At 36.1% G+C, this 17,410-nt stretch overlaps 1 protein-coding gene across 3 annotated transcripts in view; it reads right to left on the bottom strand.

The window, feature by feature from the left end:
- Nucleotides 1–17,410, bottom strand: part of ANGPT1 (angiopoietin 1) — a 264,673-nt gene that overhangs the window by 29,934 nt on the left and 217,329 nt on the right. For all 3 annotated transcript variants that reach the window (XM_036830972.1, XM_036830973.1, XM_036830975.1), the window contains exon 7: nt 9,180–9,346. In XM_036830972.1, the coding sequence (XP_036686867.1) occupies nt 9,180–9,346 (167 nt within the window). The remainder of the gene's footprint in view (nt 1–9,179; nt 9,347–17,410) is intronic.

Genomic DNA, 17,410 nt, shown 5'->3' with positions numbered 1-17,410 from the left:
ATATTTATTAGAAAGTGCTTCCTTTCCAGACATATGCCAAGCACTGTGGAGAGGTCCGTGCCCTCCTAGAGGTGGCAGTTTAATAAGAAAGAATAGCCCATTACAACCCCGTGTGATAAGGACTTTGATAACGGTAGGCACAGAGCACAGGGAGAGCACATAGAAGGGGCTCCTTACCCAATCTAAAAAGCAGAGCTCTACAGTCTGAGCTAAGACTTAAAGGATAAAGAAAATCAAGTCAGGAAAGAGGTTAAGCTCTTGAAGGATAAGGGTTGAGTTTTGTGGATTTGTCTCACCCACATGTCTTGCACATTGTTGCTGCTCATATTTATTGAACAGAGTAATAAAAACATTGAGTGAAAAAAAATTGATTGGGATGTGAGAAAGACTATGCAGATGGGCTGCCCTTAGAGGCTGAGTCCTAAGTCTCTCACATATTACTAGCTGTCTGGCTCTCCTCTTTGCTCTTAGCATCATACTTCATCATTATCCCTTTACACTCTATGCTTAAACAAAACCTTACTACTTGCAGTTTGCCTAACAAGACATGCTGGGTCTCACTTACAAGCTTTCATATATGCTATTCACTCTTCTATCTCCAACTTGAACTATTTCTTCAGCTAATTCCAATTTGCCATTTTTATGTCAACTTAGGTTACCCCTTGGAGGCCTTCCCAAGCCCCTAAAATTGGTTAGGTCCCCCTATTCATGCCACACTTGTCTTTATCCCCAAACTCACTATGTTCATGGCATTGTAATTGCCTGTTTGTCTGTCTACTGTCTATCCCTTCCCCTAGCCCCATCACACATGAGTATAGACATGTGTGAACACACACGTACATGACTGTACTGGAATATCTCTGGATATTTTAGCCTAGGATAGCACATAATAGAAAATAACAAATATTTTCTTCATTGAAGATAGAGCTTTCACCTTTTCAGTGGTGGCCAACATTTAGGAGGACCCCCAGCAGTGAGATCACAGGACATCTCCCCAGATTATTTCCTGGAGCAGCATTAGCTGATTCTAGCGATTTCTGCCAATTTATAAGTTTCTCGGACAGCAGTTGTCTGAGTCCCAGAATTACTCATTCTGGAGCTGGAATCCTGGGAATCCTTAGACCTAGCAGCACCAAGGCATTTGTTTTTGTTGTCTTAGAAAAATTTAAGACTCTAGAGACTGACATTAATCTGCATTAAAATCAAGAGATTTCCTGATCTCTATAAGGCCTGAAGAAGGTACAGAGTGACTTTGTAAGACCATGCCTTCTTCCTCTTGAATATTTCATCTCAGTCAAGGAGTATAAAATACAAATTTTGTTGAATAAAACAATTCCTTCTCTGTTTTAGGAAGTATAACCACAACAAAAATCGTAGTCTAAATAAAAGTAATACATCTCCCAAGTTGGAGAAATTATTTGAAAATACAAATAAAACTACTTAAAGCCTTAGGTTTGATACCTAGGCTAAAATTTCAAGAGGGTAGAAACTGCTAGGAGATTCCCTATATATTTTTTTTCCTACCTTGATCAGTCCAGAACTGCTGTAAGAAATAAATTTCCTCTTAGTATTTCAACACATCTGCTACTGGTTCCAGCCAGGACAATGCAGCCCAGAGGATCAGAGAAATGAAAAACATATCACTAAAAGTGAAACAAGTTTTGCAATACCTACAAAAATGCAGGGCTTAAATTTACGTGGGAGGCTCAAGAGAATTCTTTTCAATCCACACTGATTTGTTTTGTCCTTGAAATATACACATGGCATGGGAATACTTTAATGATTGAAAAAAAGGATTTTGGAATTAAAAAGACTTCATCCTTACCTCCTCATTTTACTTCTGAGGACCTGAAACTTGGAAAAGTGAAGTAACTTGTCCAAGGTCATTCAGAAAAGTAACTACAGATCCAAGTCTAGAGTTCATGTCTCTTGATCCCCAATACAATATTTTACCCATTACATAAAACTGCTTCCCAATAAAGACCTTGGCCAAAAATAAACTTTGTGCAAAAAGATGTTTAATGGCCAAATTATTTTCAAGTTTTCTTTTTTTTTTGTAATTTTGTTTAAACATCTTTTCCATCTCTTCATGTGGAATCTCTTCCAGAACAAGGCTTTAGCATAGCCATAGTTCTACCCTGAAAGTATCATTCATCCCTAACAAATAATAAGGAGATAATAAAATGAGAAGAAAATCACCAAACTGTGCATTATAAATATTATGGTAAGATTATAATTATAATCTAAAATGTGCATTAAATAGTGAAACATTATCATTCAGTCTTCGCGAATACAAATTTTCTATTGGTTCAAAGAAGGGCTATCTTTAAGCTTGTCATTAAACTATCTGTGATAGAGGATTTATTAATCGAGTTAATATAAAAAGACAAAGGAATTAACTTTAGGGAACAAACTGTAACCAAGAATGGAAAAAATTAACATGTAAAGTCACTTGATAAAATCACATGCAAAATTTATCTCCAATTGGTAAATCGTTACTTTTTCAGATATGATAATATAATACAATGTACTCTACAAATGTCTGAGGCACTAGCAAGGGGGAGGCCAAAGGGATATTGTAGTAAGTCCCCACAACCACTTCAATCAACATAGATCAGCTTTATGTGTTTTATAACTTATGACATTTTGTAAGAATCTTCTTTGAGACTACATATTCCATTGTAAAAAACTCCACAAAACTTTAAGTGATTAAACTTAACCCAACCAATAATGGGACAAAATGACCTTTTGCGCCTTCGCATGTGATGAAATGGGAAGTACACAGTATTGTTTATTTAGCATTCTTGTCAAAAAGATTTAATTTGAATCTCATTAGAAAGAAATAATCAGATAAATTAATAAAGAGACATTTCTGAGGAAAACTGATCTGCATTAAAAAAAAAATACTAATGGCGAGTGTGTGGTAGGTAACTGCTCTAGGTAAAAAGTGACTAAAGAGATTGCAGATGCAGTGAGTGAGCCTGAGCTGGGTCCTGAATCCAAATAAGTAAATAGATAAGTACCAATCAGTAAAAGACATTTTTGGGACAGTGGTTGGGGGGTTGGATTTCAATATAGAAACATACTAAATTTTTATTGAATAAATAATAAACTTCCTGGGTGTGATAAAAATTGAATTAAATAATAAAACATATCTTTCATAGTCATATGGCACTTAAGTTTGTCCAATACAAAGTATGTTTGCATATTCTTTCTGATTGGATCCATATAACAAAATGGTGAGAACTACAGGACAGCGGACATTATTCCCACTTAAAGATGAGAAAATTGAGATATAAAAAAGTATTAGGTGATTTGCCCAAGGTATTGCTAGATTGTGCTACTGTCAAGTTGGTTAATCTGAGAACTGTGCTTCTGATTCTCCTTCTTTGTACAGTTCCAAGTTAGAGTTGGCCCCAAGAGGACTCTGTATGAGATTTGGAAGGTGGAAGTAAAGCAGTGGTCCAACTCAGATTATCATTAGATACGGTGATGTTCAGGGTCAGAGGTGCCCAGCAGTTCTCAGCTTGTGCTCTCTTCCACTCTGCATCCAGCTTGCCTCCCCCATGCTGGCAATCTGTCCAGACTCAACACCAGATGCCTGATTGCACAACCCTAGGTAACGTAGCTACGGCTTTTCTTAGATCTCCCCTGCTGTGAGATCTAAGCTGGTAGCTGGATTTGGTAGTTGGACGTGCCTGGTTTCTCGAATTTTCCTGCTGGCTCCAGCTTGTCCACTACCACACTGGGGTTCATGTATATGTGTTAGTGACCCTTCCTCTGATTATCCACCTTCATCTTCCAGACCTTCACTTTCCCAGCTCACCTCACATTTGTGTAAGGTGGAATTTGTATAGTAAATCCCTTATTTCCATAATACTCATCATGGCTTTGTTTCCGTAACTGAACATTGACTGATACAACCAAATTGGCTTTATGGATAGTGAAGCCAGACTTCACTATTTAAAGAGCTTCCACATCTTCTGATTCCTATTCCAGAGCTCCTTCCAGTAGATCACAGCGTCTCCCTAAACCCACAATTAAACATTTATTTCTTTTAAGCATTGGATGTGGTGGCAGTTATGTATTTGTTTTTTAACTCTAAGTATTAGGACCAGCAAAGACCAGCAAAGTTTTTATGAGAAGAAAAAGGTCACTGTAAGCCCTAAACTGATGGAAAATCTTACTGAAGTATTTTTAGGGAGATCAAAATTTAATCATTTATCAAAGAACTGAAGGGGAAAAAAATAAAAAAAGAAATGTATACATAAAAGTAATTTTATCCTAGTGAATAAGTTTTGAGCTGCAAGGCGCTTTATAAATACTTTAATTTATAGGACAGAAAATTAAGAGATGAGATAATGTGTCCGCAGACATTCAGATTATTAAAGACAGAAGTGGGGTTAGAAGAAACATACTTATCTCTTAGAATATGTGCTTTGAGTGTATTTAATTCCAGCAATTAACTGATGGATTTCCTCTTATTGAGGGATGGCCAAAAGGTGGGCAGTTAGAGATCAAAGCTCAAATTGTGACTTCTACTCATATTAGTACTTGTGACCTTATGCGAAATATCACACCTCAATTTTCTTATGTAAAACAAGGTGTCTGGTGCATAGCATGTATTCAACAAACACTAACTATTAACTATTAGCAATAATTTGGCTGGCTTAGGTATATATCTTGAATTTTGATAAAAGTAGTTTCCATATTCTAGAAACTTAGAAATTAGTGGGAAAGATCATACACACAGTTATTTAATAAATACTTGTTAATGACATAATAGAATGTGGATACTGGATAGTTATTCACAGACTGTTATGCATCTATGGGACCACAAAGCATCCAAATTGACCTGAGAATGAGGGTGATGCATTTCTCTGGGAAATCAGTGTAGGGATATTTATAGGTGAATGATCTTAGGATCGATTCCTATGGCAGAGTGAAGAAAGCAGTACTGAGCAGAGGGAGAAGCTGCATGGGCTCACATGCAATCACAGTGAACATCTCAGCTAATCTCGAGTGAAATTCTGGACCTTGGATAGCCCTTCAGAATTGTCCTGAATTAGGGCAAGTGGTCCTTAATAGACTCCTATACTGACCAGTCATTGGATGCAATCTGTCTGTAGGAAGGAGCAGTGACCTTGAATGAGATGACTGTCTTCAGTCATAGGCATACCCAGGCAGGGGACCTTGGCTACAAGCTGTTAGCCAGCCATGTTCCCAGGAAGTGGGAGAAGGAGTGCTTCAGGTCTGAAGGGAGGATATAGAGGAGCACATCGGAGCATATACCATAGTAGGTATCAGGGAAGACTTCCTGAAATAAAGGAAAATCTTAAAGATTTAGAAGATGTATCCAAAGTTGGGTTTATATGTATAGGGTAAGGATACAGCATAAACAAAGGCGTGGGTGGTTAAGGGAAATTGCAAGTAGTTTCTGGATCATAATCACATTAAGGGGGTATCTGATTGGGTGAGGTTGGGGGAACAATATGATAGTAATAGCTCAATAAGTAGGTAGGACCAGGTCAGGAAGAGTTTTAGGTGGCAGACTTTAAGCTGTAGATATTTGAACACTGTTGAAATATGTGAAGGATGGCAGAGCCCAAGTCAGACTGTGTTTCAGAAAAAACATCTCAATAATAGCGTGGAAGATATATTTGAGAGCATCAAGACTGGAGGCAGGAAGGCTTTATAACCATCTGGGTGTTAGATGACGAGGATCTGGATAATACTGCCTCTCTAGAGGAAGTACTTAGTAATTTCATGTTGATTGTGTGTTATTGCACATGATGTGTTTATCATAACACTCTCACATTATTGTTTTTTTCTTATTTATATTCTCTTGGGTTCTACAGATTTTATTTTCTATCTGAGAAAATCATTTGGACTTTCCTTGGAGGATAAAAGGAAAATATGTGTATTACATGTACATTTGTAAGCTCATCAATCTATTCACAACATTTACTTTCAATCAATATGTGTCTAGAGCATGAGAAAGATCTATTTAAAAATTTTTTTGGTTTATACATTATGGCCACAACTATTACAAGAGTTTTCAAAATATAATTTCTATTAAGATAAAATATTTTAAAAAAGAAAACTCAAAAATTTCTGAATTTAATTTGAAAGAGGAAAAATATAGAAAATGTAAAAATAGAAGAAAAAAACCCACCATGAATTCCATAGTTTTGATTTTAGTTGGAATTTAGTTGAATTTGAGAAGGTCAATTGACCAAAGTCTCATCAAAGTTTCTTCATCTTTAAAATGTGTCTAATAATACTTAGCTCAAAATTCATTGTAAGGATTAAATGATTATAATATTAAAAATCATTTCACAGATTATAAAATACTATACAAGTGTTAGCATTAATTCCTTTAATAATTTATCACAACGAGGCATCCTAATTCAGAGGGAAGAGAAATGAGAACAAGCACAGAAAAGCAAAGCTAGATATCTGGAGTCCTGACTTGAGGCCACCTGTGGTGCTACTGGGCCTGGAGAATTAGTGCTGGGTATGAGTGAAGATAGAGGTGGAGAGGGAAGTCACAAGGGTGTAGCTTCCCTTTTCAAGCTTCTGTTTGATTTTCTTTGAAAGAGTGAATAATGCCAGTTTATAGTGTGCTTATTTTAATTAAGCTTTCACCAAAACAGGCATTATGTTTTAATGAGTTTTAATTTCTCATTTGATGCCATTGTGAATCTTAATATTTAACTGCATGAGAAGGTGATGATTACAGATCTATTTTCTGCTGGGTCTTGGCAGGAAAGAGAGCCAGAGCCACCAGCTTTATTACAGTAGCATTATAGAGTGGAAACCACACCTAACTAGGAAGGAGCCAAACATCCCATATTTAAGTCGTTTTCCCTCCTTGGACAAAAATATTACATATTTCTGAACCTCAGCCTTCTTTTCTTTAAAACCAGAGGTTTGGAATTAAATGATTAAGTTCCTTCTGGATCTATAATTCTGATTCTCAAGGTTCACAATTCTCTCAAGAGAGAAAAATGGAGATCTCAGAGTGTACACCTCACTTTAGCTTTTTGATCACAGATCTGCATTATTTGGGTGAAGGTCAGAATTACAAAGATGCTCAAGGACCAGGAAATGCTCAGTGAGGGCAGTGGGCATCTTAAGAGGAGATAAGTGTGCCTTCCTCATGCAGATGCCAGAATGACATTCATACCATGTACCCTGAAGCCTACTTCAGATGCCTCCGACCCTCGTAAACCTACCCACTCTTTGCACCCTTAATACCACCCCAGCCTCATAAGTGCACACACACAAGAACTGAGAGACATTTTGGAAAAGAACCAAAGCAAATTCTTCAGGAGCCTAGAAAAAAGACTAGACTAATTATTTGCTAGTCCTATTGTCAGGCTGTCTGACATTAGCCAAGTTTCATATAGTTTCAAGTTTCAGCTCAAAACATTTACATAAGAGTACCCCTGATGTTTTACAGTGGTTTTTCTTGTTATAAAACTCTCAAAACATTGACCTCCTTGGAAACATTTCTTCTTACAGTCCATTGCATTTTATAAATGTCTCTTCTTTGGTTTCTTGAGTTGCCATATGCACACCCTCTCTCCCCACCATGAGACTATCAACTCTTTAGATCTATTTCTCATCTTCTGTTGTGGTGACATCATCACTGTTTGTTAAGAAAATGATTATTATGTCTCCAAGGATCCAATCCCACACATAATCCATTAAAATAAAATGAGATGTGTTCATAAAAGAATTGTAGATTTAAACTCCTAAAGGATGGCATGTTTCAAAAAGACAAATAGCAGCAGAAACAGTTGAACTATGAGGAGATGGCCACACAGGTTGGAAAAAAAGCATAAGGTCTTGGTCGCTGTCACTGCATTTGTTTGAAGCAGTGTGGCAACCCTTTAATGCACACAGTCGTGTTTCCAAGACCACTGTAGAGTAGCCACGATATCGAGAGTTTAAAATCATTGCAACCCTAATTTACTGTTTATCTAATTTACAAAACTGAGTCACACACCATTATTAAGGACCTGCTATGTGCCAAGTATTGCATTTATGGGTACTGATATAAAAGTAACTGAAATATACTTCCTGTTCTCAAGGAAGGCCAACCAGTTATTTAGTGACCTAGTTTGTAACAAAGCTAAACTGTGAGGTCTGGGAGACTAGTGACCTCATCACTGACTGCAAGTTTGCCAGTGCCTAGTAGAGTTCCGGGAACATAGAAGTAATACAATAAGTGTTTGTGAAATGAATTTACCGCCCTGCATTACTTGATTAACCATTTTTTTCTAGTGTACAAGCTGCTCATTGAAAAAAAATCAGAGATGTTAACAATTAAGTATATAGTCTATTTTTAATCCGCAATGATGTGTTGTGTATGTTGATGCCATTACTTGGATTTATTTTTGTCTCTCACATTACTGACCAAAAAATTCTAAATTATGCCTCACCTTATTTTTTAGTAAATCATTCAAACATAAAATTTTACTCCTCTTTTGTCACCTTCAAGATAATGTAAAAAATAATTTAAGAAAAGTAAATAAGGGAAGTACAAGTAAAAAAAATCTTTTGATAGAAGAGAGTATTTATTTCAAGCCCCTGAGTTTGAGTCAATTCTCTGTCATTAGTTTTATATGTATAAAGTCACTGCACCTCCATAACAATAACAGCAACAATAAAAATAACAACAATAATATCATGTTTGAATTAATTCCCTATCCTCTAGAATTTGAGCCAACATCAAAATAATCAGTCTGGGAATAAATACACTACCATGTGTAAAACAGCTAGCACAGGGAGCTCACCTCAGTGCTCTGTGACGACCTAGATGGGTGGGATGGGGGGTGGGTGGGAGGGAGGTCCAAGGGGGAGGGGATATAGGTACACATATAGCTGATTCCCCTCATTGTACAGCAGAAACTAATACAACATTGTAAAGCAATTTTACTCCAATTAAAAAAAAAAATTCTAAAAAAAAATAATCAGTCTGTGAAAACTGAAATTTAAAGCTTTGAAGAAGTCTTTACAGGGTTTTTTGCATCCCTTTGTCATAGGCTTAGACAGCCTGATTTTCAATTTGAAGGATAACTTTGATCATTTCTTTTTTTCACACTTTTCCATTAAAACTCTTAAATGACTAGGCCTGAGGCAGTTGAACACCACACCCAAGAAGGACCTACCTGTAATTCTGCTTTTCATTTCCTATGTGGAATCTGTCGTATTGTGAATAGGCTCGGTTTCCTTCCCAGTCCATTAACTCGATTCTTAGTGTGTACTGCCTCTGACTGGTTATGGCAAAAATAAACTCATTCCCCAGCCAATATTCACCAGAGGGATTTCCAAAACCCTGTGAAAGAAGACAGGGATGCGGTTGTTAATTCAGAGAGAAGCTCTTTCCATGTTTAGTATTAAGCTATGTTCTAAACAATAAAAAACATTCTTTAAAAGTAAAGATGGTTCTTTCATATTTTTATACACTTTCTTCGATTACTCACTCAGTATTTTTCTGCTATGTTTCCCTCCATCGAGGCTCATGTCTAATTCTTATTACAGTAAATTCTGATATACAAATCTGTGTAGATGAGACGTTTTTGAATTAAATGAATCTGGTTAATAGGTTTAACCAGTAAATGCTTCTCAATCACAGCTTGCTTTTGAAAACGTTTCTAAAATACTAGTTAATGGAATATTTTCAACATAGTGTAAATATTTTTCAATGAATATCATCAGCATAGTATCAGACAAGTTATTTAACAATATTACTATTATTTTTGTTATTATTACTCACAAGTCAAATTATGGTTAGATAATAACAGATTACTAGACCCTTAACTTCTCTAGCTTTAACAGTTTCATTTTTAAGTAATAATAAGCAAATCTGTAAATCCAGAACTGTAATCATTTAAATACTTCGCCTCCATAGATTAGGATTTTGAGGCCGAAGGCTGACACTTAAGAGCTAGTAAGTGAACCCGGCTGGCTGCCCTGCCCCAGAATCTCAATATGGTTCCACTGTTCTCTTTAGGGCAATCCCAGTCACTGTTACTGTGTTCAAAACAGTTTTCTTTGTGGAGTAAAAGAAAGTACACAAAAGAAAGCTAACTCTTAATGTTGGCTATGTTAGTGATAGGAAAATTTAAAACCCTAGGAAACTACTGGCATCCTAGACTTTGGGTATTCACAATTGCCTCAGGAAGTGTTCCTTGGTAAAACTTGAAGTTCAGTGTAATTCTTGATATATCAGTTTGTTTTACTGACCAGACTATGAACTCCTTGACGACAGAAGCTGTGTTGTATTTGTGAATCCTCAAAGACTAGTAGAATGCTGGCATACACTGGGCACTCCATATGTTTTATTGAAGTTCAAAGAAAATGGAAGAAAGGGAGGAAGGAAGAAAACAAAGGCTATGGCACCCTGCAATTGCATTCAGAGAAGTAACCTTAAAACATAATTCTTGTTGTAGGTAATTTGGTTGTGTCTCAGGGGTGTTTCTTAAAGTGCCCAACTGAATCATAATCACTGGAGCACTAGTTGAAAAAAAATATTCCTGGCTCCAATCTGAATCAAACTATCTGAGAGCCAGTCCATAAATCTGAATCTGAACAAACTCCCCGTTTGTCTTGTGCACATTCATGCTTGGAAGACTTGGAGGTGTCCAGTAATCACATAATATACTTTGATGTTGCAGAAAGAAACATATTCTGGTTCATTGAGGTATTCATTAATAAAAGTTTTATTTTATCTGTATTAAGAAGAAGTATGAGGGAAGTACTAAAATAATCACAGCAATCCTTATTTTCTCAACACAGAAGATAGAATTTGGAAAATATTTGTTTCTTTTCATATTTAATGTATATCAGCTTTACAGAATTACAACTACAGTAGAAGTGTTCTTAACTGATTTCTCCTTTAACCAACTTAACATATGAATCACTATTCTCCATTCCTTATTTAAAATATATTGATGTCCAGAGTACACTGAAAGTATCAAATACATTTGGCACTACTGTCTGCCAATTGAGTGACTTACCAAAGGCCAACTGCATTTGGTCTCAAACTCATTTATTCCAGTTCTGTTATTGTAATGATAAGATTTATAATGTTATGTAAATAAGTTAAATATTAGTGGGGAAAGAGGAGTTTTTGTTCTGTTTTTTTTATAAAAACTAATTTAAATATTTAGATTTGCTCAATGAAAGCAAATCACTAAAAAACGCTTTTGAGCTATATGTTGTTGCAACAACTCTAAAAGACTGAGGAAAATAATAAAACTTTAGAGGATTTTTACTGTACATTACTTTGTATATGCCTTACTTGCTCTAGTTTAAAAAAAACAGAAACTAGACATTTGATGCATTTGATTATGGGAAAGTTTTATGAAAGAGCCACTGACTCAGAATTCCAAGCTTTGAGCCTACATTATAAACACATGGGTAAATGAATGTGTATTTTTTATATTTCAATGAAATGTATTAGCATATAGAGGTACACTTTTAAGGTTATTCCCCAATTTAGCTTAGTTTTTGATTAACTGAACACCCTTTGTCCAAATTGCAGTGGGTATATGCATCCCCAAAGACCATCTACCTGTAGCTCAGAACACAGGTAGACGATGAAGTCCATACTCCAGTGCCTCCTTTCTTCTCTGTTCCTAAGATGCTCAAGTCACAGTTTGCAAGAGTTCCACAGTGGCAGGAAATCTTAGAGCAATTTAAGATGTGCTAAGAATTTTACACATTTTTAGGGCAGCTGGTGCTTCATACCAGGGAGAAGAGTAAAGTTTACCTTCTCCAATGAATAAGCAAAGCATAAAGTTACAGGGGACTGAAAGTCAAAGAATTAGCACATTCTCAATTGCAGCAGCCACTGGGAAGAAAAAAGAAGACTGCTTGGATTCTCTTTGCATTTCTTCTCAGCTCAGACATGTCAAAACTCTCTCTATAGCCACTTGATTCCCTCTTTTGTGTAGCCAGTTAGAAGAGATTCAGTAATTGTACTAACTGTGAATAAGGAGGGTGGGAATGATGAAGTGTTAAGTTTTAGATCAAATATTTCCATGCTGTTGAAAGTGTTGCAAGGATAAAAGCTCTCCAGCTTAGTGAAAAGTACAGTGATCTCCAGTGAGCCTCAGAAAAGGAGGAGCATTTGTATCATTCCTCCAAGAGCCTCCATTCCCCTCTTGGCATGCAGGCTTGTACCCCCCTGTAAGCGGAGATTCACAACCCTTCCTAAACAGTTTGCTTTTTTCTGACTGAAAATAGAGGAAGAAGCAACTGAAAGCAATGAAATTTGCTTTCATAAACCAAAATTTTATTTCATGCACCTTCCCAAAAAACTTTCTAAATATGCTGTATTGGCTGCAAGGAATCAACATGACTGTTAGAGAGATAGTGTAGGGAAGAAACCTTCTAATAGCTGAGTGCAGTGATGCAGAAACAAGCATTTCATCATAAAGATGAAAAATTCAAGAAAGAAGGGGAAATGGGTTCCTACATTAGTAAACTGTCTGCTGGCTAGTTTATCAGGCTGGCCACGAATCTGACACCTAGGAATAAAGACTTGGCTTTGATTAAATAACTTCTACTCTCTCTCTCTGTTCCAATTTGAAGGCTTGCTCTGCCACACATTTGCTGTTACTTTGAAGCCTCAGCTTCCTTATATGCAAAACAAGGATTTAAAATGTCATTTCCATATAGAGTGTTGTGAGAAAAAAGTGAGATAATATACCTAAAGCATCTATCTCAGTGCTGATGCATGAGAAGCACTTAACAAAAATCTAGTTGTTTTTATTATAATTAGAGGATATATCACAATATATAGTAATTTTCTGTTTACTCGCCTGTCTCCCAAGAGACTATAAGCTGTATGATGTTAAGCGGTTCTTTTCTACTCTGTACGAGAAAGGGAACAAAAATAATCCAGGTCTTGTCTTAGCCTGAGAATTAATAAGGGGATATGAACCAATTCTTTAAATGGCTCTCAGATGCTAGAAACTAATGTATTCTTATGACAAGTTGAATATTGGTTTATACAAATGAGTACTGTCATTTTAATCCGAGAAGTTAATTATTAAACAAGAAATTTAAACCAACTGGTTGCAACTGGGGCTAAACTATGACACAAACCATAGTTTGTGTCTACAGGTTATCTTCTTACTCTTGTTTCTGCTTTCTTAATGCTAAAGAGAAGCTGTCTTCTTCAACTCTACTGTGGTCTTATTTTTTTTTAATCCCTTTCTCACTACATTTCAAAAGTTTTAGGATCTACAAAAGAGGTAATTTTTGAGATCTTAAGCCCATGCTAATAAACTGATAGTTTTGGCACTTACTTTCAGTTGGCAGTGTATATCAGAAAGAGCTGTGGAGCTTTTTCAAAATATAGATGACTTGGTTCCTGTATGGTGGTTCTGACTCAGTTATGTCTGGGGTGGTCTTAGAGATCTGTACTTTTAAAAGGTTCCCCAGGTGAGTCTGCTGTGTACTAAAGGTGGGGAACCATAGGATTATGATGTAGAATAACTATTCCGAGTGCAAATGAGAAAAAATAAATTAACCAGATCAAATTACCTAAGTGGTACAAGGGAAGAGATAGGCATAAAACTTCATCTTCATATTGAAGATATTAGGAGTTAAGTGTTGATTATGTACTATGGGGCTGTCCTTGAAAAAATTCATATTTATGCCTGAAATACAGAGATGACCAATGCACAAACAAGCAAAAAAAGGTTTACACATTATTGTACACATAACAGCTTACCACAGGTTTATATTTTACTCCAAATAGATAGCTTGCAACATTCATAAGAATAAAAGTAAAATATTATACAAAATTCAGTGCTGACACTGAAAAAGTAGCAAGTCCTTATTGAATAAACAAACAATAGTAATAAAGATAGAATTTCTTCCTTTTTATAAATAAAATCCAAGGATGCTATGCCATATCCTTTCATGAAAACTGTTTAGTTACGTCAATCATAATCGTATGAAAGATTTTGATATCATAATTCAGATAGATTGTTAATCAATTTTAATCCTCCTTTAGCTCTTTAATAAAAGGCAAAAGACCCTGGAATTTAGCTTAAACTAATACTGACTTAAAATTGGCCTTAAAAACCACATTTTGCAAAAAAAAAAAAAAAAAACCACACAGGGTAAAGACCAATATTCATTAGTTTTTGCCAAAATCTGCAGAAATGTTCAGTTTTGGTTTGTATTTTTCCAAGTTAATAAAATAATTGTCTCTGATACTTTATTTGTTTTGTCTGATAATGCTCATAGGAAGTGTTGACTTTTTATAGCTGAAACAATTGAAAACAGACACAGTCCATGTATCCTATGGATTTCATCTCTCTTTCATAAAATGATTAAAGAAAACAGATAGAAGTCAGGGTTACTGAGCTGTGGCTTTCCAAAGGTGCTTAATATACAATTCAATTGTGCATCTCCTCTAACTGCTGAGACAGCCCAAGAAAGATCAGAGGATGATTTATTTCAGCATTTTAAATTTCTTATATATTTTTCTCCTTTTAATGTGAAGATGTTAAAATGCAGTTGAAAATGTGCTCTTAATTTCTTTCCAGAAACAAAGAACTCCCAGAAGGTATTGTGCTCAGCCTGAAATACTTGTGTAGGAAGCTCTGTTTATATGGGTAATTGTTTTCAATACAAAGACAGGTTGTCTCCAGGGCATTAGTCACTACCTTCTATAAAGTTAGGCCACTGGGGTACTATTTGGAACTCCTAGCTTGATTGGGCTTTATATGCAAAAGTACTGCTGGTAAGTGTTATTGCTGGAGGCCACTAAATGGTATCCTCATGGCTTGAAGGAGTTAATATAGTTCCTTAAGTGCCTCATTAAAAAAGCCCACTCCAGACTTCCCTCTCGGCAAACATCTTTACAAATCCATAAACCAGGTTTTGCTTAATCTCCTCATAAGGAAGTTTAAGTGAAAACAAAGCTTAGGTGAAAGATTTTGTAGGCTTAAAGCCAATGTTAAGAATCAAATAAATTGCAAATCTTCCATGTTGAGAGAGGTTTAAAAATTATAATTATATATTTGTAATTTCATGCGTTGGTAATGTTAACATATTGTTCTGGAGACCTTATGAAGCAAGAGGCAGCCCATAGATGTCAACCAGAATGAAGGGAAGGAGGGGAGGAAAGGCAGAAAAGAAGGAGGGATGAAACTATTTCTACACTCAGTGCCTGAGAGAGAAGTGAAGCGTCTTACTGCATTTAATAGATCAGTGAAGACTGAGGAGGAAGTGGTACACGCCAAGAAGTTCTTTTTCCCAAAGGATGTGTGCATCCTTGCCCCTAGCACCAAGTTCTGATTCAGGGAGCAGAAGTGGGTGTGACTGATAAGCACTGGCATAAGGGGTCTATATCCATTCTTTGTGGAGTCGTTATTTTGTCTTTAGGTGAAAGAAAAGCTCTGGAGGAAACAACCGAAACACTTTATACCATGTATTTTGGTGAAAATTAACCAAGTTATAACATATAATAAATTCTTTTAATTAAAACAAAAAGACGTCATCAGACTCATTTTGCCAAATGTTTCAGAAGTTTGGAGTTTATCTCATTTCTGAGCATGAAGAATTGACACTCGGATGATAAATTGTTCTAGTTTGAATAAAACATGATAGTCTTCTACTTTAAAAAAGGGAAAAAAATAAATAAATAAATAAAAAAGGGAGAGGAGTAAACTTCACAAAAGCTGTGAATAAACAATAATTCAGTCCCATTCCAATAATTTAAAAAATTGCTTAAAATATATACATTTGGTAAATGCTTATGAGACATGAATCAATGCCATCCTTCATATGTCAGTCTCTCTTACTTAACGTGCCTAGTTTGCCAAGGCAGCAGATGATTACAGCTAGTAAGTCACCATTTTGGAAAGTCACTGTGATGACAACTTTATATCAAATTTTCTTTTACCATTAGTATTAATAATAATGTATTTCAGACTTGCCAGAATCTATATTTATAGTCTAATTCTCAGATAACTTCTTCACGTCTCATTTTAGTAGTGAAAATAATCATGATTTAAGGTGATTTGCAAAATAATATTTTTGCCAGAGTTAAGAAAAAAATTTGCAGTCTTTGATGTTTTAATCTTGGATCATGATAATACTTACTATTTACTGACAATTCAATGTGCCAAGAGCTTTACTTATAGCTAATTCTCACAATATCCCTGCAAGGCAGATGAGGTACTATTATTAATGTACTCTTTTAACAAGTGAGAAAGTTAAGGTATGGGTTAAGTGATTTGCCAAAAATCACTCCATTTGTAAGTGGCACGGTAAAGACTAGAACTGTGCATGTGCAAGGCAGGAAGCCATGTCTCCAGGGCGACCCCAGAACCAAGAATCTTCAGTCTACAGAACTCAAGAATAGAAATGTTGCTCCTGGAGCTCTTTACAAAGCAAGAAATCTTTAATATGAAAACTCTGGGTTCCAGCAGCTTAACATAGACTGATTCAAGCCTAGCCAATCAGCTTCTACGTTTGAAATTCCCCTGATCCTTTAAATTTCCACCCTGATCCCTGGATTGTGGAGACAGATTTGAAGAGCCTTGCCGCTTGTCCCCTTACTGGTCGACCTCGAAATAAAAGCTCTTTCTTTTCCTCAAAAGTCTGTGCCATAGTATGCTTCTACAAATCTTAGGCAACGAGCCGTTGCTCAGTAACATCACCTTTATCCTATGTTCCTCACAGATAATTTTGTATAATAGGTTTGATATAAAAATTAGGTAAGAATTTATGTATGAGGCTTACACATATTAAACATCGAAAGGGTTAGATATGATGATGGTGATGATGGTGATGATGGTGGTGGTGATGATGTCTGCTGTTATTTTGGAGACCTCAGTGAATCATGCCTCACAGTTCACACCCTTGTGTACTTGTCTCACTTTGAATCTGGACTGGCCCTGTCATCAACTTTAACTAAAAGAATGTAGTGGAAGTGAAACCATGCCATTTCTGGGTCTAATAAATCTTAAAAAGGACTGGAAGGTTCTATTTTTGTGCTTGAGGGATGCCAACTGCCACTTAATAAGTCTGATGACCCTGGATCACTGTACTGGGAGAAGCCCAACTTAGCCACATCGAGGAGTTCTCAGTCCATAGCCAGCAACAACTTGCCAGCCATGTGAGTGAAGCCATTGGTAGTACCTCCCAGTCCTGCACCACAGCCCACAGCCCTGCACACTTCCCTTGTCCTGGCTCATGTACCCAGCCTGGGTCTAAACTCTAGCTTCCTCCACCCTCATTCAACCAGGAACAAATTCAGACAATATGTAACAGTTCACTAAATAATTTCAGTAATATATTTTTCCTTCTGATGCACACATGGAAATCATTTACTGAAAAAGATTTATGAGTGTTTTGTGTTTAATGAGAA

The sequence above is a fragment of the Balaenoptera musculus genome, chromosome 17, assembly GCF_009873245.2.
Source record: "Balaenoptera musculus isolate JJ_BM4_2016_0621 chromosome 17, mBalMus1.pri.v3, whole genome shotgun sequence".
NCBI lineage: Eukaryota > Metazoa > Chordata > Mammalia > Artiodactyla > Balaenopteridae > Balaenoptera > Balaenoptera musculus.
This window is presented reverse-complemented; position numbering and strand designations above follow the sequence as displayed.